This window comes from Neomonachus schauinslandi, chromosome 9 (genome assembly GCF_002201575.2).
Source record: "Neomonachus schauinslandi chromosome 9, ASM220157v2, whole genome shotgun sequence".
Lineage (NCBI taxonomy): Eukaryota > Metazoa > Chordata > Mammalia > Carnivora > Phocidae > Neomonachus > Neomonachus schauinslandi.
Window position 1 is genome coordinate 143,603,757 of NC_058411.1, and position 23,828 is coordinate 143,627,584.

The 23,828-nt window shown below is 46.6% G+C and overlaps 1 protein-coding gene across 1 annotated transcript in view; it reads left to right on the forward strand.

The window, feature by feature from the left end:
• The first annotated feature begins 1,018 nt into the window (after nucleotides 1–1,018).
• IREB2 (iron responsive element binding protein 2) overlaps nucleotides 1,019–23,828 on the forward strand; it is a 43,252-nt gene continuing 20,442 nt past the window's right edge. The window contains exons 1-7 of the mRNA XM_021680706.2: nucleotides 1,019–1,106; nucleotides 16,041–16,206; nucleotides 17,365–17,502; nucleotides 18,341–18,559; nucleotides 21,230–21,299; nucleotides 22,402–22,585; nucleotides 23,336–23,475. Coding sequence (XP_021536381.1) covers nucleotides 16,106–16,206; nucleotides 17,365–17,502; nucleotides 18,341–18,559; nucleotides 21,230–21,299; nucleotides 22,402–22,585; nucleotides 23,336–23,475 — 852 coding nt within the window. The 5' untranslated portion in view covers nucleotides 1,019–1,106; nucleotides 16,041–16,105. The remainder of the gene's footprint in view (nucleotides 1,107–16,040; nucleotides 16,207–17,364; nucleotides 17,503–18,340; nucleotides 18,560–21,229; nucleotides 21,300–22,401; nucleotides 22,586–23,335; nucleotides 23,476–23,828) is intronic.

The following is a 23,828-nucleotide window of genomic DNA, read 5'->3' on the forward strand; positions in this document are numbered from 1 at the left end:
CCCCTGCCCCTGCCTCTCCTGCTCTCCTGCTCCCGGTCCCCTGCCCTTCCTCTGCCCCCCTGCCCCCTGCCTCTCCTGCCCCTGCTGCCCTCCCCCATGCCCTTCCTGCCCCCTGCTCCTCTGTCCCCCTGTCCCCCCACCCCCAACACGAGAAGGAACACTCGTGCTCTCTGAGGCGGCTGTGCTCCTTCCTTCTCCCCTGGGCTCAGGGGGCTCCCCTCACGGAGGGTCCTGCCCACCCACGGCGATGAGTCTGCACAAAAGACCTGACCTGAAGGCTCTCCCCCCCACCCCGCCCCGGACGTTGGGAGCTGGGGAGCGCTCCAGTGAGACCCCCAGGTTCATGTCGTGCAAGACCAGAAAGACGTGTTCCCTTGGCAAGAATCTGCTGATTTACCCAGATAATTTTGTTCATTTCTACCTTCAGTCTAAGACCTAGTAGTCTTCTCTGCTAAGTTTTGTGTTTTGGTGTGGTTTTGCTTTTGTCCATGTTGTTGAATGCTCTGTAAAAATCTGTCTTTGGATTATTTTTTAAAAAATCAATCCTTCTGACAGTTGTCAGGTTCTCAGATAGTTCTGTCTGTACTTAGCATTTTTCAGTACTTCAGTACTTCCCAAGAGGCCTGTACATCATTTAAATCATTCTTGTGTCTCCTTCCCCAGTATTCTTTGTTACCACATTTCAGGAGTTAGTTATCTTACCTGTTTTTATTTGACAAGAGTCATGGTTTGAGCTGTGTTGTCCAATACAGTGGACCTTGGCCATATGTGATTATTTAAATCTAAATTAATAAAAATTAAATTTTAAAATTCAGTTCCTCCATGGCTGTAGCCACATTTCAAGTGCTCAGTAGCCACATGTGGCCAGTGGCTGTCTTACTGGACAGCGCAAATAGAGAACATTTGCACCATCGCAGAAAATTCTCTTGGACAAAGTGGATTTCCAGTTATTTTCATTTTATTAAATTAAGGTACTTTGTAGCTGTGTTTAATGAAAGTATAATTTTTTTTTTCAGGATATGCCTTTGAGTACCTTATTGAAACATTGAATGACAGTTCGCATAAGAAGTTCTTCAATGTACCTAGACTTGGAGGCACCAAGTATGGTAATGTTGCTTAAATTGGGGGGGGGGGGTTTGTTTAGTTTGTAATAATAAGAATGCATTTATTAATTTGAGCTGAAGAAATCATTTACTCCCACCATGTTATAACAGGCAAACCTACACATAATTTCTAACATTTTAAAAACTCCTCTTGGCACAACTTTTGTTTGAGGAGGATGCAAGTCCATACCTTAACTTCTCATTTACAAATGTAAGTTAATTTAAGAATAATTTTTTTTCTGTGGAGAAACTACTGCAATTTAAAAACAACAAAAAAGCCTGACTGGTGATATTCTACACCTATTATATGCATGCTTTAATTTTTCGAGTGAACAGCGCCCACGATTCTTTACCTGTCATACCTGAATAGGAATCGTCAGCGGGCCCCCTGATTTGAGTGGTGCTCCAGGACTGGGCATGGTTTAGCCGGGCCTGTGTGCCAACACTTTCAGCAGACCTTTGCAGGTGCCTGATGGGGGCCAAACCTTTCACTGAGATCTCAGAAGAGAGAACTTGGCTCAACCCTAGGGAACTGGATGGAAGTTTTGACTTGGACAGTGGAGCACCTGAACCAGCCAGTGAAGGAAAGACCTGTTTGGAAGAGTGGTTTTTGTTTGTGTGGATTTTCTGGGAAAACTAGTGGGAAAGATAAATGCCAAAGCTATTGCAGTGCATTTTAGAGAGAGCTTTTAATCTTTTCTTGTACTGTTTAATTTAATGAAGAAGATTGCTTTTGTTATTTTTCTGTAGATTTTGATGTATTTAAATATTGTAGGCTGCCACTAGCAGTTTTTCTTATATATCGTGAGAAAATTTCAATATTTTGGAGAAGAAACTTGTCTTAGAATTAGGTTGTCTTTAAAAATAAGAGGTTCACCAAAATGAGAGCAGTTTTCTTTACCTTCCATGTTTAGGTGCCATTATTTGTATTGAGAGAGGTTGGTGGTTTTCGTAAGTGCCATGTGTCTTTATTCACATTTATTTTATCCTTTCACCAATGATGAGTTCGCATTAGTTTTGAAAAGGGAACATCTAAATTGCTTATACATAAGAAAGATTTTTTATTTCACTTTACTTCTAATATCTAGTGATTCTGGCCTGGAAGATTCTTAACCCATATTTTATAGCTTAATAAATAATAACACATGTGAGGATATTTTAAAAATTGAGCCTAAGTTCTTTCCGTGAATGATTTGTGGAAATATGCCCACTTGAAGATGGCCTATATTTCCGAAATGGGGAAAATTAGTAGAAGACTTTCGAAAATAATTAAAATGCGTTGAAAGAGAATGGTTCATGATGTAAAAGCTAAATTTTCTCTGGAAAATAAGTTTTCATGGGCATCTAGAGGTAACTGAGTTCCAGAGTATCCAGGTTTTTGTAACCATGATAAATACAGTAATAACATACCTGTAAATATAAATGCTTTCAAAACAAATTTGGTTTTTATTTCCATGGGATTAAAGCCCTGTTTTATTCATGGAGTGGTTATTATGAAAGGCTTATTAATAATTACTAGAGCAATTTCTTAGTAATTACTTGAGGGAGTAAAATTTGAAGGAAGAATTGACTTAGGAGTAACTTGAGTGGCAGGTTGTTTTGCTTGTTTATCATCAGAACAGAACGTGTGTGCGCCCTTTGGCAGAGCCCAGACTGAGTGGCCCTGTGGATCTGTGCTCAGGGGCGTTGCTTAGGCAGTCACTGGGGTTCGGGCCAGTGCCGGCCGGCTGGAGAGCCAGCTGTGCTGAGCTCCCTGCTAGTGGAGGGGAGTGTGCTCCGTCCTCTCCTGTCCTGGGGAGGAAAGGCGGAGTAGACTCCCGTCAGCCCCCTGCTCGCCTGTCAGGAATGCCTGCAGCGCGGGGAACTGAAACCCTTCTGTACAGGGACTTCAACGAACGGAGGTTTATCTTTCTCACGAGCAGGAATCCAGACTTGGCAGGCTGGGGCTGTAGCGCACCAGCGTCGGCAAGGACCCCGGAGCCAGGCTTCTCGTTTTCAGTTTTGCTTTCATTCTTTTGGTGGCAAGTGCTGCTTCACCTCCAGGCACTGCCCGTGTTCTAGGCCGGCTGGAAGGGCAACAGGGGGAGAAGAGCCGCCGTATGGGCCTGCATCTCCTTGGCCAGAATGTCCCTGGCCGCTCTCCCCTTCCAGGAGGCCGGAGGACAGAGGGAGTAGCCTTCCGGCATTTATGGGGGACAGCGCAGGGAGAGCCAGCCTGGATTCCTCCTTCCCTGCATACCTCCCCTTCCTCAGTCTGTCTTTCCATGGGGCACAGCACAAGTCATTTGATTTCTGCTCTTTTACTGCCATTTTATCTTTTTGCTTCCCAGGCTTACACTCACAGGATCTTTACGGAAGTGGACACATTGTGCACATCGATTCCATTTTGGTCTTGTATAACTTCACTTACAGCAAATCGCCTTTTTAGGGATCCGGAGCTGCCCGTGTGGCCCTCGAGCACACTGACGGCGATGATGGAGAGAGATGTCAAGTAACTGTTACTGGGAAAATAGACCCGTTTCCGAGGGGGAGAAATCACTGCTTCCAGAGAGTCAGAGGCTGCTTTCTAAAGGAGCAAGGACTTGAGCTGCTGGTGAGCAGAGGGCTCACAGAGGACAGTCCATGCTCAGGGAGTTAGGGGCAGGGCAGTCCTCGTACGGGCGGAAGGGAAGGTGTGGAGGGCAGGACGTGGGAGGGCTGGCTGTCATGAAGCCTGTTGTGGGGACTAACTGTCCCTGAGCAGTAGGGCCGCTGCTGTCCTTCAGCTCAGCCCAGCCACCCATCTGCCTCCCTGACCTGCAGTGAAGCCAAGGCTGGGTTTTCCAAATCCTAACTTGCAGCCTCTGAAAAAGTCTGTTTTTAGGAGTGTTTTTATCGTTTATAAGAAGTCAGATTGGGGTTGAGAATCACAGGAAGACCACAGTACAGGCAGTGCAGAAACAGTCTCATTGTTGATGTGTAGGTACAACTCTAAGTAAATGTGCTACTTTGAACAGAAACGCGGTGCGTGTTGGTTTATAACCTTTGCTTGCTTGCTTGCTATCTCGCGAACATCTTTCCGTGTCCTGGAATTCTCGTATCCGTGCTATCTGATTCTGCTTGGTTTCTGAGCCGGGGAGCGTGAGTTCAGGTAGCAGGGGATGCTTGACTTCTCGGCTGACGGCTGCGCGGTATGGCCCGCGTGGGTGCTTAGTGAGCAGCTCTGTGAGTGTGGAGGTTGTCACCAGCTCGTCCCTGTTGACACACAGCTGCTCTGATTGTGTCACATTTCGATTTTGATGCGAGCTTGTCATTCTGTAGCATTCCCTCCACCCTTGTCAACGTTTTTCTTTTCTACTTTTACTGTATACCGTGTGCTGTCTTCACCCTTGACATAAGGAACAGAAACTCAAGGAAAGATGTGGCAGTTTGCAGACATCCAAAGATGCCGGCAGAAAGCACAGTGCTCATGGGGACAAGGATTTCTAAGCCAGGGGCTGTTTCTTTTGTCACTTGAAGGCTGCCCGGTCTCTTCATCCCTGTTTCCGTTTGACATCTACCCTGTTTGTGGAATGCCCAGGGTGGCCACTGCTGGCCATGAGGTTGTGATTGTCTTACCAGCCAGTTAAGACTGGTTGTCCCCGTAGCCGACTTTTTTGCCTCTTGCTTTAGCCTAGTTTGGCTGGGCTTGTCACGTGTCTGTTGCTGGGGCAGTTACCTTGCTAGAAGGAACCCAAATCCCTGTTTTCGAATCGCGTCTCTGCGTTGGACTCCGGAATGGGCTGTGTCGGGTTAGCAGTGAAGTAGTTCGCTTGCAGAGTCGACACACAGTGCACACCTTTCCAAGGATTACTTTTACGTAATACGATTCTACTATTCCAGGTACAACCATGGACTCACCAACCCTCCACGTTTGTCCAAGGTTCTGTTGATTTTATCTCTGCTTTTGTTGACGTTTTCTGTTCTAGATTTGGCCCTTTGGGTGGCCAACAAGAGACACCTACTACCTAAAGTGGAGAAGGTTTATTGTCATGATACCGAGCTCCCAGGCCAGTGAAATGTGGCTGTATCTCCAAAAAATGGGCCAGAGTTGAGTAAGCTCTGTATTTTCTCTCTCAAGGCTTCAGATTTTCTGTGCCCCCTACGGCACTGCAGCCCAGCCTCCTGCCCGCTGACTTCATGTGGGGCCCCAATGGCAGCCTCAGCCCCGCGCTTAGCTCTGAACACCTTTCTGGTTCAGTCTGTGTCCTGACTGCAAATTCCTGGGAGAGGAATGTAATTGTCCTTGTGTATTTTCCCTCGTGAGGCTGTTGGCCACTGACCCCTGCCCAGGATTGGCTCTGGCTTCCGTGTGGTAGCCGGGGAGGTAACGGGACACAGAGGACTGCCTGTTCCATGGGTGGCTGTTTGCACAGGCCCCACAGGGTGCATCTGCTGGGTTAGCAGCCGCTGCTGGATTACATGCTCACCAGGAGTGAATGGGAAGAGTGGGTGTTTCTGCACTTTCATCAGTAATAGGTACGATTTTTCTTATTTTCTCCATGTTTGTCAGTGAGTGGGGGAAAAAATCTGAAAGAAGTTTTCTCTTTTTCTGCCTTCTTAGACTCTATTCATGGCAGTATGTATATACGTATATTGAAAAAAACAAAACAGGTCAGTTCTTTATTGGAAATCTATCCTATCCGGCTTGGTACTAGTTAGAGACAGAAATGAAACCTGGTCTCTGATCAGACGTGGATGAGAGTTAATCCTGTTGCCAGATCTGAGGGGGTTATGAGACCTTCTGGAACAGTTTCTTAATCTTTTCTCCAGGCCCCTGGCCTCGACCAGGGTTTCTGGGTTCAGTCCGTAGCTACTCCAGCGGGTTCTTGCCCACTGCCCTGGCCCTGTCTCTCAGTCTGGACTCCAGAGCTACCCTCCTTGTGGCTTTAGGCAAGCCCAGAGTGTTTGTGACTGTCTCCCCTTTCCTTCCCCTGGTGTATTTTTCCATCCTACTTAGTTTCTCTGGGCCCGCTTGTTAACCAGTTCATATCGCTATGTCCTATGGCTGATTTCTGCACCTGTGTAAACCTGGAATTTTCACGTGTGAGAAATGAACAAAACCCTTTTACATGGTCTGTACGTCTTCACTACATCACTTTGTGGTGGGCAGAAAAGATCATTTTATCTGCACTTTATTCACGTGGAAAAAATGAGGCTGAAAATCTAAGTAATTTGCCCGACGTCACATTATCTTGTAAATGAGGAGATTTGGTCTTAGACTCCTGTCTTCTGATTTCAGACCAGTGCTTTTCCTCACTTCATACCATTCTCTTTCCCGTCTTAATAACGGTAGTACTAAAGGTGCTAGTATGGAGTATTTCCCACATCCGTTCTGTAACAAGTTCTGTTGTTGTCCACTTGAACAAGGTCCACCATCTTTGTGGTGGGGGAGAATCTTGAACGTAACGCTGTGATTCTGAAGCTGGTGTTTGTGAACTGTTGGTGGAGGTTGTGTGCTCGTGCTTACAGAGACCACAGACGGCGGCCACCTCAACAAGCGGGCCATCCTGGTGGGGATGGTGGCCTGTATGCAGGCGTAGGTGCTCCTCGTTTACAGCGGAAATGGGAGGCTGGTACTGTAAAATTTTCTCATACTTAAAGAAGCCAGAAATTTGGATTTTCATATGAAAAGCTTGTGGTTTTTCCATGTTGGCAATTAAATTTAGAATGTTACAACTCTCCAGAACAAGCACAGTCCGTCTGTAGGCCGGCAGTCTGACCCCCACACTAGGAGATCCGCTGGGCCACTGATCAGAGTAGCAGCTGCTGAGCCTTGAATGGGAGGCTCTCTGGTCCTGGAGGCCTGGGTGTGCTGTGTCACCCAGTAGACCTCAGCATCCTTTTTCAGAGCCTGAGCCACCTGTGGGATCTTCCACTGAGTAATTGATCAAAAGGGTATCAGTTGTTAATCAGCTCATTTCAGAAGTGTGATAACACAAATTATCATACTTTCCCAGTTAGCCGTTTGTCCTGGTTCCCACTTGTCTTTTTGATTACCTGTCCTTAGAGAATTAGCTTTCTGGATTCATGGAATTCTAGAAACTTTTGGTTAGAGGAAGCAGAATTACCCAGTTTACTTCTGTGCTTGGTGCACAGATCTCTCAACAACACTGTTTAATTCGTTCAGCTAACATTTTTTGGGTACTCACATGTTTCTGGCAAATGCGGGATGGTTGGGATAGCATCTTTGTGCTCAAGAAAGCACATGGTTTAGTAATGAGCATGTAAGTGGAAACTATGTTAAGTACAGTGCTTTGTTATGTTACAGCAGTCTCAGTCCAATCAGGAGACAGAATGGGGGAGTTTAATACAAATCATTATTAACTGAGATAAAATAGTAGTTGTAAGATAGAAGGAAACCATATGGTACTGTAGGGCTGATGGAGAGAGAACACGGTGTTCCAAGGAGGGAGCTGCTTGAAAGGGGTGCAGACCGCATTGGAGAAGGTGTGGTTCACCCCACTAGATAGCAAGAGGTTTGCTGTGTGGCTGTGCTGGAGCTGGCCTGGGGTTGCTGGGCAGGCGGGAGGTACCCCCTGGAGTTCAGGAAGCTGGTGTGGCCCCACACTGAGAGAACAGGTGCCTTGAGATTGAGGTGCCGGGCAGTTGCCCTTCCGAGTGCCCGGGCCGTGTGGGGGCTTGCAGAGGAAGTCCAGAAGGTGGCAGGACAGAGGGCCTTCTGTGCAGGAGTGTCTTGGTCCACGTTCCAGCACCGGCGGAAGTCTGTCTGGGTGTGCAGCTAGCTACGTGCAGGGTGGTTACCATGTTGGGTGGGCTGTCGTGGTAGTTTTTATGTGTCGTGTCATGAAGTGTGTCCACATTGGAAGATCTGAATAACTTCGTGAACCTTTATTTCTCAAAGACCTTCAGCGAATGTAGCGAGCAGACGATAATGGGGCTAGGTCATGAACAGACGGGCTTACTTCGTTTTTGAGCAAACATCTGCCAGATACCTACGTTTGAGCAACTGTAGTCTGTCAGTTCTTTCCAGTGGAAATGGTGTTCTCTGAAAGAAGTGGCTAATTGAGCTTGCAGTTCAAACCACCACCCAAGTGTTTTCCCCAAGCAATCATCCTTGTTTTGAGCAGAAATGCTGTATACATACTGTCCATGTTGTCACATGGAATATTAAGATTTGATCTAGCAGTTGAGATGGAATAAAACGAACGATTTTTCTGCTTCATCAAGGACATTCTCAAGTGAAGCTGGTATCGGTTGTGCGATGAGAACGAGGACCGTTTGGTACCGCTGCCTTGAGCTCTGCTGCGACACCAGTGTTTCACCCACCATTGTGTCCCAGTGGTGGCAAAACAGACATGCCTGAGTGGACCTTGCAGGTTCCTGAAAGAATTTTAGGGGCCTCCGGAGTCCAGGGACCACTGGCATGGGGTAAGATGGAGGTGGAAGGCAAGCTAGAAGATCTGCGTGAGAAAGGACTTGGCTTGGGCGAGATCTGGGGGTGGCGACAGAAGTAGACAAATCCAAAAGACGTGTGCGAGGTGTCAAGGATGCTGCCTCGTTGTGAGGGTGTACACCTCTGGGTGGGCGCCGGTGCTGTTTACTGAGCTGGGGGACACCGGAGGACGCAGTGACGTGGAGCGGGCGAGGGGATGTCGCAGGGATCGGCTTAGGTACTGGCGAGTTTGGAAACGCCAGTTTTCAGGTGGAGGTGTTCATGAGGTGATCAGGCCCGTGTTGTGGAGCTCAGAAGAAGACCCAGACTGCAGAGGAGGGTTTTGAGATCCTTGGTGTTGAGGCCACAGGAATGATGAAGACTTCTGAGGGGGCACAGCATGGTGAGAAGAGAAGTGAGCTAGATGTGAACTCTGACGTTTAAGGATCAGGCAGAGTTCTGTGGGGAGGAGGCCTGGCTGGCTCAGTCGGTAGAGCGTGTGACTCTTGATCTCAGGGTTGTGAGTTCAAGCCCCACATTGGACATAGAGCTTACTTAAAAAACAATAAAAAATAAAGATTAGGCAAAGGAGTAGAGGCTGGCCAGGAAACCAAAACAGGGCTGCCAGAAAGTATTAAGGACTGTAAAGGATCTAGAATTTTCCTCTCCTTGCAAGTTAACAAGTTAGTCTGACATAGTCTCATAGATACGGGCAGAAGACACGAGACTCTTAAATCAGAGACAGTGGATGGTTTATTATCCACAGCAAAGCAGTACGAGCATTTCTTCTTTTTTTTTTTTAATCTTTTTTTTTTCTGTTTTTTTTTTTTTTAAGATTGTATTTATTTGCGAGAGAGAGAATGAGAGACAGAGAGCATGAGAGGGAGGAGGGTCAGAGGGCAAAGCAGACTCCCCGCCGAGCAGGGAGCCCGATGCGGGACTCGACCCAGGGACTCCAGGATCATGACCTGAGCCGAAGGCAGTCGCTTAACCAACTGAGCCACCCAGGCGCCCAGTACGAGCATTTCTATTGGTTTCCCAGGCCCCCGTTCCTGCCGGTGATTTTGAAGAGGGCCAGGTAACACGTGTAGCACGCACAGTGGTTGTGTTACAGGAAAGGAGCTCGGACTTAGGGGACCCAGATCTTTCATAATGGACAGTAGGCATGCCTGCCTCTTGCTCCAGAAGGAGACGCTGTCTGTATCTTCAAGGCCATTCACTGTATTAACTTCGTTTGAAGAATGCCCTGGAACAAAGGCAGTTACTGCCCGTGCTTGCAAGTCATGCTGAACTGGGAGGCGGGAGATGGGGACACGGTCTTCCTGCAGCCCGTTAGAAGTGGGGGGGTGAGCTGGGAGGAAAGAGTTTGGCGAGGGACGGAATGATCAGTTGTCCTGAATATTGCTGAGGGGCGTTGTTTCTTTGGTGTTTAAGGATAGAAATCAGATTAGTGTGGAAACAGTGAATGGAAGTATAGAAAAACGGATGTCGGGAATATAGTGATTCTCAAAAAACCTTGTTGAGAGTTTGAAGAAAGAAGCCCACGGCGGCCGCGTGCGCTACCCTGGGGCTAGAGGCTGTTGAATGGGAAGAGTCTGGGTGTGGGCTGCATTGCGGACGTGGAAGAGAGGGTGATGGATGACTCAGGGTTCTGCCGTGTGCCAGCAGGAGTGGGATGCAGAGCCCCTCCTGAGAGGTGGGCACTTAGTAGGTCCACGGCGGCCTTCTCAGATGGGGAAGGAGTAGCTCCAGGGCGGCTGGGTGTGTGGGGGCAGCCGGAGGAGGTAGGGCTGGGTCTCGCAGGAGGAAAGCGGACATGGGGTGTGAAGGAGAGCAGGTGCAGGTATGGTGAGGCTCCAGCGGATGCCGCGGTCATGGGTTCGTACTGGCCCCAGGGTCTCTGGTTGTTGTGGGTTTCTTTTTCTTCCTCCTCCACACGTCACCACCATTAAAACCCCAGTGAACTCTTTCACACCCACGAGAATGGGTAGTACATAGAAAATAGACTAAGAACCTTCATACTTTGCTGGGGGGGATGTAGAATTGTGCAGCCACTTTGGAAAACTGGCAGTTTATTAAAACTTTAAATGCAAATTTACCATATGACCCAGCAGTTCCATTCTGAGAAATCTACCCAAGAGAAATAAAAACACTTATCCACACAGAGATCTGCAGATGAGTGATCTGAACAGCATTACTCCTTCAGTGGGTGAGTGGATGGGCAGAATATGGTAGGTCTGCACCGTGGAATATTCTTCAGCAGGAACGGGGCTTGAGTCCGGATATAGACCGCAGCATGGACACACTCGGGAGTGTGCTCATTGAAAGCAGCCAGACGCAGTGAGGGACCTTACTGTGCGATTGCATTTGCACAAAATAAGCCAGAGGCGACAGAGCTGTCGAGACCCGGTAGCCGAGTGGTTTCCCGGGTGGGAGAGGGCAGGGAGGGGCTGATTGCAGGTGAGCGGGAGGGACCGGGCGGATTCGTGGTGTGGATAGTACAGCCTGGGGAGGGAGACTTTCACGAGGAGCAAAATACGCGTGGTAGCGTTATTTTTAAAACAAAGTTTTTAAGCAGGAAAGGGACGTGGGGTTCACCGCCTGACGCAGGTGGGTGTTCTGATGGACTGAGAATGAAAGAACGGGGCGAGTGCAGGCTTGGGGAACCTAAACGGCGGAAGTGAGGGAGCAGGCAGACAGGCGGTGCTGGGGGAGAGGAGAAGGTGGCGGCCCGGGGCTGTGGGGGTCAGGCAGGTGTGCGGACTTGTATGGTGGTTTGGTTGGAGCAGGAGAGTGCGCGTGGAGGTGGGGTAGCCGCACAGGGAAGAAGGAGCAGTGAGGGCCCATTCTGTGCTGGGGATAGGGAACACTAGAGCGTCTGCTAGCCTGCCCTCTCTGCTTATGGCTCTGGAATGTCTGCCTCTGGAGTCACCTCAGGGGTTAAATACCGTTGTAGGGGGAGCACCTCGACAGGACTCGCCAGCAGGTCCTAAGTAAGTAACTGCAGGTGTTATCATTAGAATAGTTGAGGAAGACGGGCGCCTTGGTGGCTCCGAGGTCGTGATCCCAGGGCCCTGGGATCGAGCCCCGCAGGGAGAGAGAGCGAGCGAGCGCGCACGCACAAGCAGAGGGGAGAGGCAGAGGGAGAGGCAGCCCCCCCCCCCCCCACTGAGCAAGGAGCCCCACGCTCCGTTGGCACACAGGCCCTGGTGGTACCCACCTGAGTGTCCCCGTGACACGCTGTTGGCTTGCCCCAGAGTGAGCGGTCCAAGGGAGGGAGGCTGGTGCCGGGAGACTTCACACCATGGCCTTTGAAGCCCTGTGCTGTCGCCTTGCCATATGCTCTGTTGGCCACACAACAACCGTGTGGAAGGTGGCGTGACGAATGCCAGGAGGGGAAGGTGATAGTGATGTCTGGAGGCCAGCGAGCACAGAACGTTTGAGGGACGGCTGGTGTGCGTCTGCATCGCTCCCTGTAGTGGGCCGCTGGGAGTGCTTAGGCACATTTGCAAGTTAGTGCTTCTTAACGACAAACTGTCCAGTTAACAGTGACATTTTGTTCTTAGAGCATGCTTATTTGATAGTTGCTTTTAAATTTAATACTGAATTTTCAAGTCTTAGAATTAAAAACCCAGTAAGACCACTAAGATAATAACCAAAACAGTAGCCCCTTGCCCTACCCTGAATTTCTACTCTGCAGAGAATACCATTTCTAATACTCTTGGCTGTTTCTTACGGTACTTTCCTCTATGTTACTAAATAGCCTTGCTTATACACCTCTTTTTTGATTTTCAGTTATAGACTTCTAACTTTCTACTGTGGAAAATAAGAGGTGGGCAATTTTCTGCGTATATCCCAGGTACCTCTTCTTAGTTATCAAGCCAGCATTCCGTGTTCATATTTTGATGGCCGTAAATGTTCCCAGCCAGTCCGTGTAGTAAATGATTGCATCTTGTTTCTCTTACAACTTTGTGTTTTTTCCTGGAAGTAATGATTGTCTTTTTCTGTTTGCTAAGTTTGCTGTGTCTTTATCAGTAATTCCTCTCCAAATTCTCTAGAAGAATTAACTCCTCCCGGTAGAATCAGGTAGTCTGGCAGTTCATTTTTCCCTCTTCTGTTGGCAGCGTCCCACCTGGACTTCCTCGCCTGCCACACGGGGGACCCCACTGGGTCCCAGCCTGCATGCCGTTCTGCTCTCCACTTCCCTCCCGTAGCGTCCGTCCCGGGAAGTGCAGTGTTGGAGGCCTTGCGTGATTGATGCGCGGCTGCCCGTGGACAGAGCTCTCAGGGCTGGAAATGATTTTCCCTTGGAGTTTCGAAGGCCTTGTTCCGTGGCCTCTTAGCCCCTCACCCAGCCCTCGAGAAGCCCGGGCTGTCCTGCGTCCCAGTCGTCGCCTTTGGTTGCCTCTCTTCCGTGTGGGCACGGTCATCCATGCACTGTGGGCCAGAATCTTTTGAGTTGTGCTTCTCTTTGTTCCTGTGGGTTTATGACTTTATTTCTTTACTATCCTCTTAGCGGGTTTCAAAAGTGAAGGGACATAATTGCTGGAGTTTGCCATATTTTATTAGAAATCTGAGTAAATGCTTTCTGTGAAGATCTTTAAACAAAAAGTATTCTTGACATTGTTTTTCCAGGACAGTTACCACATAGAAAACTGGTCTGTGTATTTGCTTCTGTGATGTTTTCCTCCTCATTATTTCCAAGTGTTCCATCAAAAAATCTCTCTCCTGCAGTTCCCCTTGCTTTGGAGGACTTCGTTGTGTTTCTCATTGAGGTAGGATGAAAACTCATACGTGTTTATGGGTTTTATGAGTATTGGCTACTCACTCCTGTTAGGTGGCTGGTGCACCTGTTTTAGGCAAGAACAAGAATCAGCTTGAGTCCATCTCTCAAGGTCAGACCTGTAGTAAATGGCAAATACAGGCCTTCAGTCCAGCGTTTCTGGTTATGTAGTCCTTTGTCCCCACACTTACGACTTCATTCATCTTTAACTTGTGTGAGTTAAAATTTCAATCCTAAAAGTAGGGACAAAATCATCACCCACTTTGTATTTGTCAGCCAGTTATCAACATTTGCTGACCTTTTGTTTAAAATACTTCACCATCTCCAGGGGTACTGTCCGTGGGCGTCTGCCTTCAGCTCAGGTCATGGTCCCAGGGTCCTGGGATTGAGTCCCGCATCGGGCTCCCTGCTCCGCGGGAAGCCTGCTTCTCCCTCTCTCGCTACCTCTGCCTGCCCGTCTGCCTGCTTGTGATCTCTTTCTCTCTCTGTCAGATAAATAAATAAAATCTTTAAAATAAAATATTTCACCATCTCTGGAACCTATAAATACACTTTAGCATACATCACTGACCTGTGAAAGGACTTTCCAAAATAACACTCTCAGTGCCTTTATTATACCTAATGAAATTAACAGTAATTCCTTCCTACGGTCTGGAACCCGGTCCATATTCAGATTTCCCGTGTCTCAAGCAGGTTCGCACAGAGCACTTGGTTGCTGCACCTTGTAAGTCGCTGGCGGACTGTCAGGCTCGCCCTCTCCATGTTCCGTGCCATTTGAGTGTGGGGGGAGCCATGTGTGTTGGTCCGGTTGCTCCTTCGCGGGGTCCCCTTCCTGCCACGCTGCCCCCGTTTGCTGTCGGTGGGAGGTGGGGTTGGCTGTCTGGATGTGCGGACGTTTGCGAGAACCCTGGTGGTGGGGCTTGGATCTTTCTTTCCTCAGAGCAGACAGTGTCTCTCCTGTCTCGCATTTGGAGATGCTGGTGGTTGTCATTGGTGCCCGCGGGCTCCATCCGTTCTGAGTTCTGTGACCACGTCTCACCGAATATTCCAGCGCTGTCCAGGGGCTGCACGTGGGAGATGCTGCGAATGACACCCTCCCTTTCTGTGTTACTAGCTTCCACTCCTCTGTGAGGAGCTTGCTCTTGGCTATTTGGTTTCTTGAATGAGGAAGGACGAGATCGATGATTGATCGTTTCCCCCCGGTGTGAGTTTTCAGGGTCATGAGTTGCTCTAGGAACTTGCATGGCCATCGATGACGGGTTTTTTAAAGAGTCCTTATGAACTAAGGGCTGTTTCTGTGTTTGATGCATGTCAGTGAATTGGATGCTCACACTGACCCACCAGCGTTCCCTGCAGCTTCTGACACAGGATGTTCTGGGCCTATTTCCACCCTTTCCCAGACGTGGAAGGAACTCTGGGGGAACGCGGGTGCTCTCCTCCTAGTGGGAAAATAGTAGTTAGCTAACAGTGGGCCGAGAGGCCAGGGGGCCTTACTGGTGGGTTGTCATTGGGGCATTTTCACTCAACAGAGCTGGAAACACTTACTGTTCAGAAAGAGAGAAATAGACTATGAGTTTGTACTTAGGATTCCAATTGAAATGGAAGTTTGTTTTTTTTTTTAAGTTAGCTACTCTGATTTTATACTTCTGTATCATTACTCTTAAAAATCCTGGTTTCCAGCCGCAGTAACACAAGTGCTTTTGGCCTCCTCTCGTCACATAGGGGACAACTTCACGCTGCACTCTCTGTACCAATACCTGAACGTACTTTGTTTTCTTTGTGGATCTTCTTGTCCTTTATACACATCCTGCCAGGGAGATACAGCCAAAATGTGTGGTAATAGATACTAACTCTTCAGTTTGTCCTTTCATTGTTCTTTCTTGGGGTGGGGGGAAGTATATGTTATTTTTATTTAATACGTTTTTATATTTTAAAAATATTTAGTAATATTTTAAAGTACATATTTAATATATACTTTAAGATTTTATATTTGTTATACAGTAATTTGTATTCTTACACCCTTTTTAATGTCTTTTCTTACTGAAATGGTAGGGTGCTGTAAGCATTGTTTTGCACTGCGTTTTCTCGGAATGGTATTCCGAGATCACTGGAGATCACTCCTTATCGACATGCAGACATCTTCATCCCTTTAGACAGCTGCATAGTGGTCCACTGTGTGGGCTGCCGGGAGTCACGCAGCCGGCCCCACACTGACTCAGTCTTAAATCTGGTGTGAGACTTGAGTGTGATTGAAAACTTTACGGTGTTGGAGTCTGTGTCTCTGTGATACACTTAAACGAGGACTCTAGGGTGAGTGACAGCATGAAGTGAATTTGACTCATGTAGGCACTCTGTTTTAAATTAACCACTTTTGATGGAAATCTTTAAAATTTATTACAGACTTCTGTACAGTTTAGGGATGTTTTCATTATTATATTTTATTCTCATTTTCTGTGTCTTCCCTGAATGTTAAGTATTGGTCAGTCTCATGTGCCCATTTCAGAAATGTGCAGCTCTTTCAAGAGTGTTTAATCTCTGCTTTTTCAGCACCTTGGCTGACATATGGGAAAGTCAAATTTATAGTAAGCCTGATATTAACATAAACGGTGTTTTCCTCCGTGTTTACTGAGACTGAGAAAACAGTGCATCCCTGTCTTTATCTAACTTTTTGCTCGTGTGATTTCTATAGTATGTAGTTAAGACTATGCCCTTATTAATAGTAATATTGTCTCTGACTCAGATGTTCTGCCTTACTCAATACGGGTCCTGTTGGAAGCTGCTGTGCGGAACTGTGATGGCTTTTTAATGAAAAAGGAAGATGTCATGAACATTTTAGACTGGAAAACCAAACAAAGCAATGTTGAAGTGCCCTTTTTCCCTGCCCGTGTTCTTCTTCAAGATTTTACGTGAGTGATCGAGCATTTCCTTCTTAACATTCAGACTCCCTGATGGTTGGCTCTGTTTTTAATTCTGAAGATTAGTTTATAAATTTAAAGAATTGTCCTTTCTAAAGTAAAGCAGTTCATTAAAAATGAGGTGCTCGTTTCTTGCACTCTTTATTGAAAACCTGCTTTTGCGGAACTCTGCCTGCTTGTCGTCCCCAGTTGGTGAGTGGGCTTCTCAGACTTAGACATGCAAAGCCTTATTGCCCAGCTGCCATACCTGTCCCTCTCCATGTCTCTCCATCATAGGAAATGCCCGACTCCTCTCTTTCCCTCCTGCCTAATCCAGTCTGTCAGCAAGTTCTGTGGACTCTACCTTTGAGACGTGTCCTGAGCCCACGTACCTCTTACCGTCTCCACCCCCATCCTGGTCTTGCCCCCGGCACTCTCACCGGGACTACAGCTGTTAGTGTCTCTAGCCAGTACCCCTACTACACACTTACAGTCTGTGCTGTCTTCACGGTAGATCATGTGACTTAACCAGGTCCTGTCATTCCCCTGTACACCTGTGAGCGTCCATCACACTTGGAATAAAATCCAGAGTCTGATCTGAGTCCCCAGGAATTGTTTATTGGAAGAGTTTGGAAGGAGCTGTAGGAGTTAGCTAGATAAATAATAGTGTCCCCCTCACTCACCCCCTCAAATCTGGTTTGCATGCCACTGTTCTTTATACCCTGTGTGCGCTGCTATTACAGTATTTTCGATGCTGTTCTGTGGTCACGACCCCATCTTCCCTGCAGACTCCTGTCTCTGACGAGCCATGCCTCCGGCGTCTGGAGGCACGTACATCTAGTTGAGAGCCTGGAGTCCTAAGAAGCCTCTGGGAGGGAGGGGAGTCTCCTGAAATTTAAGACAGGGAAAGAATCCATAGACAGCTTTCTGGAAGGTTCCTTTTGCCTCTAAAAGTTCTCTCTTGTGTTATTTGTGACACTCAAGTTCTCAGTAACATTAATGCTAATTCTCATGAAACCAGGATATGTCGAACTTTGGATAACAAGTATGTAATCTAACGAGTACAAACTAGAAAGGGATACGTTTAGATGTAAAACTGAACAAATGTATCTTATTTGAGCATATGAACGTACAATTCAGACCATAATTTCATCATTCTTTATTTTTTAGTGGAATACCAGCAATGGTGGATTTTGCTGCTATGAGGGAGGCAGTGAAAATTCTTGGAGGTGACCCGAAGAAGGTCCACCCTGCCTGCCCGACAGATCTCACAGTTGACCATTCTTTACAGATTGACTTCAGTAAATGGTACGTGAGCACAGATATTTGTGAAGACAGCTGTGCGAGGTGGCTGGCAGCCAGCCCCCTGGTTAGAGGAAAGGGAGCAGAGACTGTGGGTGCCTGAGTGAAGCCTGCCACATTTAGTGTACACTGATCTAGAAACAGAGCTGGTGAAGTTTATGTACTGATGAATTTTTTTAACGGAGTCTGAATTTAAAATGGTGTTCATGTTTGTAGACTTCTGCTGCCATTTTTGATAAAAATGTATGAGCCTAGAACCTGCTTTGTGGAGTGAATTTTTCTTCATTATCTTTTGTTTTTTAACCTACTTGCCTTCGAGAGAGAATCTAAAGACGGGAGCCATGAATGTCTTTAATTAATTGGTGATTAAAATCACAGTGCGTACTAAAACTATGTTTTCCTCCCACTGAAATACACGTCTGTTTAGAAGGTCCCTGTGACCAAGGTCAGACTAGAGAAAACCTAATTCTCTTGTGATCTTTCACACGGACCAAGACAATTGTTGCAGCCCGCGAGCGCTTTTGCCCTCTAGATTAGCACTGTGGCTATGTGCTGCTTTTCAGTTGTTACATGGGAAAAACCCACTTAGGCGCTTGCTAAAAGTCATTTAAATTGTCGTAGAGGTAGATGAAAATGATTTTCTTGGGCACATAGAATTGTGTTTTCATCTCCATAAATTTAAGGGACCTATTTCTGGGTTTTTAAACCTAAGTTAAATACTGTATTAACATTTGAACAACATATACTTAGTTCCTGATAATTTTGCCAAGTGTGTGCTTTTTGAAAAGCTAAATTTCTGTCATTTTTAAATGGTCTTTTTCTGTTTCCTTTTTTGGAATGCTAGTGCAATACAGAATGCTCCAAATCCTGGAGGTGGTGACCTGCAGAAAGCAGGAAAGCTCTCTCCACTCCGAGCACAGCCCAAGAAGCTCCCCTGCAGGGGCCAGACCACCTGCCGAGGATCGTGTGATTCTGGAGAGCTGGGCCGAAACTCAGGAAAATTGTCTTCGCAGATTGAGAACACACCCATTCTCTGTCCTTTTCATTTGCAACCAGTGCCTGAGTATGGGATTTTTTTTTTTTTTTTTAAATATTGATCAGTGCTGGGTTATGTTTCAGTTACCGAAATCTCATTTGTCCCCTTCCCCTCCTGGTTCCTATGACCTCACCGCCGCCTCCTGCCCCAAATTAAGCCAATTAAGATGGTATTCCCGTTACTGATTTCTGTTCCAAAGGAAGAAAGCCTTTCTTAAGATTTTTCTATAAATATATTTAATTTTTGTGACTAATGTAAGCAGAACAATGGGATCCGTCTTAAACTCTGCATTTATTTTAGTGAATCTGTACCATTCACGTGTTCTTTATTCGTTCACATTGCATTTGTGAATTCCCTATTTATAGTTTTAGCTTTTCTCTCCTATTAGATTTCTTGTTTTTTTCCAATTACATGAAGAGTTTGATGTTTTGAATATTACAATGATAAAAACCTCTTTTAGGTAAAAGCAGTTGCTTGTCTGGTGCTATGGGAAGTGGTGAACCTGCCCAGAAAAGAATTCTCTTCTTAGGAGTTGGTAAAATCTCCTAATAGGTAGTTTAGAAAAAAAAAAAATTCTATACTTGAATTTTTGTACGCTATAAAGATTCCAAAGTCTGTTATATTTAAGAGTTATGTTGTTGACCCCATTGTCAATAGACTGTCAGAAATTTTTTTAATTTAGTAAGAAAATGACATACTTTTTCAAATTAGAAAAATGTAACACATTTAAGATTTAGAATAGCTAAGAATAATATCCACACATATCTTATCCTAAGAGCCACATGATACATTAATTCGTGTGTCTGTAAACTGGTTCTTTCAGATTCTCTCTGGTTGTACAATTGGGGGTTCAGTATTTCTATGAGGCCTCCGGTCATAGTGATCTCACGTGCTCTTCCTTTCTGGGAATTCAGTATAATCTGTAGGTTCCTTGCCATCAGATTATGACAGTTTTATATAAGCAGTCCTTGTTCCTGCTACCTAGTTGTCCTGGTTGTTAGGTGCGTGTTGATGTTTGAGATGAGCATCCCTTCTTTTTTAAGATTTTTATTTACTTAGAGCACAAGCAGGGGGAGCAGCAGGCCGAGGGAGAGGGAGAAGGAGCAAGGAGCCCGATGTAGGGCTCGATCCCATGACCTGAGCCGCAGGCAGCCGCTTCACCAGCCGAGCCACCTGGGCGCCCTGAGCTTCCCTTCTTAACACAGAAATTAACTTCCTGAAAAGGGTGACTTAGTGATTACAGTACAATCTGGTGTAACATTCCCCCCCAGCTTTGACTCCAAATCACAAAGCATTTGGGTGGGTTGGACTGTAGTCTCTGGGTGTAGGAATATAGGAAACCAGTGGCTCCCTTCGGTGCTGCGGGGCCTCGGTGCAGCGTCCGTGACAGACCCAGACAGGGAATGGATGGGTAGGAAATGGGCCTGGAAATCACTGCCTAATTTGAAGTCGGGTTCTGAGCTCATGAACGAGGGGCACTTTGTAGCCGTACGTGCTGTGGGATGTACAGTAATCGGACCGGCTCCCTGAGTCCTGAGGAAAATCTCATCGAGATGTGCTGTGGCTTCAAGGGATCACTCAGCAATGAATTAGTCAAGGAATCTTTGTTTTTTAAAAAAGTTGACAGTGAACATCTGTAATCGTCTAGACCCTGGAGGTCACATATAATTTAAGTTGTATTGATATCCTAGTCAACACTTGATCACCAGCTGGCAGGAAACAGCTTAAAACTGTTAGAAATCATTTTTTATTTTCATTTTTATTTATTTTTTAAAGATTTTATTTATTTATTAGAGAGCACGAGTGGGATGAGGGTCAGAGGGAGAAGCAGGCTTCCTGCGGAGCAGGGTGCCCGATGCGGGACTCAATCCCAGGACCCTGGGACCATGACCTGAGCTGAAGGCAGACGCTTAGTGACTGAGCCACCCAGGCACCCCAGACTTTGGATTTTATTTATTTATTTTTTTAAAGATTTTATTTATTTATTTGACAGAGAGAGACACAGTGAGAGAGGGAACACAAGCAGGGGGAGTGGGAGAGGGAGAAGCAGGCTTCCCGCCGAGCAGGGAGCCCGATGCGGGACTCAATCCCAGGACCCTGGGACCATGACCTGGGCCGAAGGCAGACGCTTAGTGACTGAGCCACCCAGGTGCCCCTAGAAATCATCTTTTAAATGTCCGTTAGATAAAAATAGCTTCCTGAAAGTGACAGTGTTTACTGCTTGGAGGTGGATTGTTTTTACCTCTTAGTTTACATAATGCACATAAAATACGTTTATAATCCATACAGAGTAAACTGCCACTTACGCAAAAAATAAAGCTTTCCATTTTGGGTGAGGTGAATGCAAGTGTTTCTGCTCGAAGCTTTCTACACGTGCCCAGTGGAGGTGCGGCAGGTCCAGGTGGGAGGAAGTGCACGAGGTTGCTGCGTTACTGATTGCTGCAGCCGACTCACATAGCGATATGTCAGTACAGTTGGGGGCCGGGGGTGGACGAGCCCTGGACGTAGCTGCCGTGAGTGCTGTTGAAAGCAGAGCTTCCTTGTTGGAAGAAAACAGCTACTTCTGAGAAGTCTAGTAAATTGCTGTTCCAGGAATTTTTTTAAACGTATTTGTGTGTGCATAAGAACGAATACTTAAAAACAAGGTCAGTCTTTTCTGTGATACATACATTTAATGCAGGCTCTTCTTCCTTTTAGACCTGAAACAGTGTTAAAAAACCAAGAAGTAGAATTTGGCAGAAATCGAGAGAGGCTTCAATTTTTTAAGGTACACATGATTTGGGGAGAATTTTTATATTGAAATTCACAAAATATTGATGTTTGATATTTATGTTCTTCATATTAATAGGGGTTTTTTTTTGTTTTTTGTTTTAATTTTTTTTCACATGTGACACATTTTTTTAAATTTTTTATTATGTTAATCCCCATACATTACATCATTAGTTTTAGATGAAGTGTTCCATGATTCATTGTTTGTGCATAACACCCAGTGCTCCATGCAGAATGTGCCCTCCTCAATACCCACCACCAGGCTGACCCAGCCTCCCACCCCCCTCCCCTCTAGAACCCTGTTTGTTTTTCAGAGTCCATCGTCTCTCATGGTTCGTCTACCCCTCCGATTTCCCCCCTTCATTCTTCCCCTCCCTTCATTCTTCCCCTCCCGCTACCTTCTTCTTCTTCTTCTTTTTTTTTTTCTTAACATATATTGCATTATTTGTTTCAGAGGTACAGATCTGAGATTCAGCAGTCTTGCACAATTCACTTTTTTGTTGTTTTTTAAAGATTTTATTTTATTTATTAGAGAAAGAGCATGAGCATGGGGAGGGGCAGAGAGAGAAGCAGGCTCCCCACCGAGCAAGGAGCCTGATGCGGGGCTCGATCCCAGAACCCTGGGATCAAGACCTGAGCCGAAGGCAGACGTTTAACCAACTGAGCCACCCAGGCACCCCTAAATTAGTAGTTTTTAAATGCTTTGTCGCAGTAGAACCTTTTCTCCCTTCAGATAAAATCTTGGAAACCCCAGTATATAAAATAGGATGAAACCAAGTGGCTATCATTTGAGGTTGTGGGAAGGCCTTGTGCTTGCCGCCTCTCTTCCTGTCCAGCAGTCCTTGGGGCGGGCACAGTTGAAAACTACCATTTATCTGGACTGGTAGAACATTTCTCTTTGACTTAATTTTGCTTTAATAATCTGCAAAATGAATATGTTTAGGGTTAGTATCTGTGTATTTATCTTCACGTGTCTATTGTAAACTTTGACCATATTGAACATCGGTAAAATGTTTTTAGTGTCAGTATTGACTTGTATTTTGATTGTGAGCACAAATTGATATACCAACACTTGGATTTTTTAATTATACATGATATAGTGGAGTTCAAGAGTTTTTAAGAACGTGGCCGTAATCCCTCCTGGAACTGGAATGGCTCATCAAGTAAACTTAGAGTATTTGTCGAGAGTGGTTTTTGAAGAAGACGACCTCCTCTTCCCAGACAGTGTGGTTGGCACCGATTCTCACATAACCATGGTGAATGGCTTGGGCATTCTGGGGTGGGGTAAGTAAACCACTAACTGAATTTGATTTGGGGGGAGAGAGTGTCAGGAACGTTGTGAAGGAGTGTAGGTAGCTGGTCTTTGTAGGCTCTTTGAGGCGGTTTCCTCCCCGTAACAGCGGCGACGGGACGACTCTGGACCCGGATGTGTGTGGACAGTGTCCCTTACACAGCACTGCTGTCGCAGGGTGATCTTGGGGACGACATGGTTACTCCTTGGTCCGAGTCCTGCGGGGCTCTTTTGGCCTTCCTTAGGGCTCCACATTCCTTTGCATTTTATACAAGGCCCTTTACGACCTTCTTCCCCCGGCCGTCTGCGCACGCGCCTTAAAGACAAGTCACGGACCCCCGGCTGTTCCGTCTGGCAGAATGCTCTCAGCCTCTTACAGGGAGTTAGAATTGTTGACTCTTTTGTCTTTATCCTCAGACTGAGCTTTCTGAGGATCACAGGCCCTGGCTTCTGTTCTTTCTGTATCTTGACAAGCACAGTACAGTATTCAGCGTAATAAATACAGAACGTTTACTGAATTTAATAGGAAGGTAAACACCAGTTTGTTTCATCCGTGTGAGTGGAGTCCTTCTTTGAGGAGGTTGGGTCCGTGTCCACAGTAATAGCGGCAGTGTGGCGGCTCTGAGATGCTTCGTGAGTAAGATGAGCTCATGGGGCACTCAGGGACTAGATGTTCCACGGAGACGTCACGTAGACTGTACATGATCTTCAGATGTGCTCACCGCCTGTCTTTTTCGCTTCAGGGGTTGGAGGCATTGAAACCGAAGCAGTCATGCTGGGCCTGCCGGTCTCTCTTACTCTGCCGGAGGTGGTTGGGTGTGAGTTGACGGGCTCATCCAACCCTTTTGTCACATCCATAGATGTCGTGCTTGGCATTACAAAGGTAATTGTGCCAACTGTGAGACGTAGTAGATGTTGCGTACAGGGGCCCTGTGAGGGCGGCGTTGGGTTCTGCGCCGCCTCCTCCGTGTGGCTTTCTTGGCCGCGGCCTCGTAGTGACCATCCCGGGAGCAGCCACAGATACAGAAGCCTTCCTTGGCGCTAGGAAGTACAAAAGTGCGTGCCGTGCCGTTGTTCCCTGGACCTGATGCCTCATTCATTCCTCGTCACAAGCCTGGAAGAGCTACTATGACCAGCGCCATATCAGTTCTGAGAAAACGAGACGGTCGGGTTTAATGACTTGGCAGAGGGTCACCGGGCTGAGCAGTGAGTGCTCAACAGGACGCACCCGGGCTC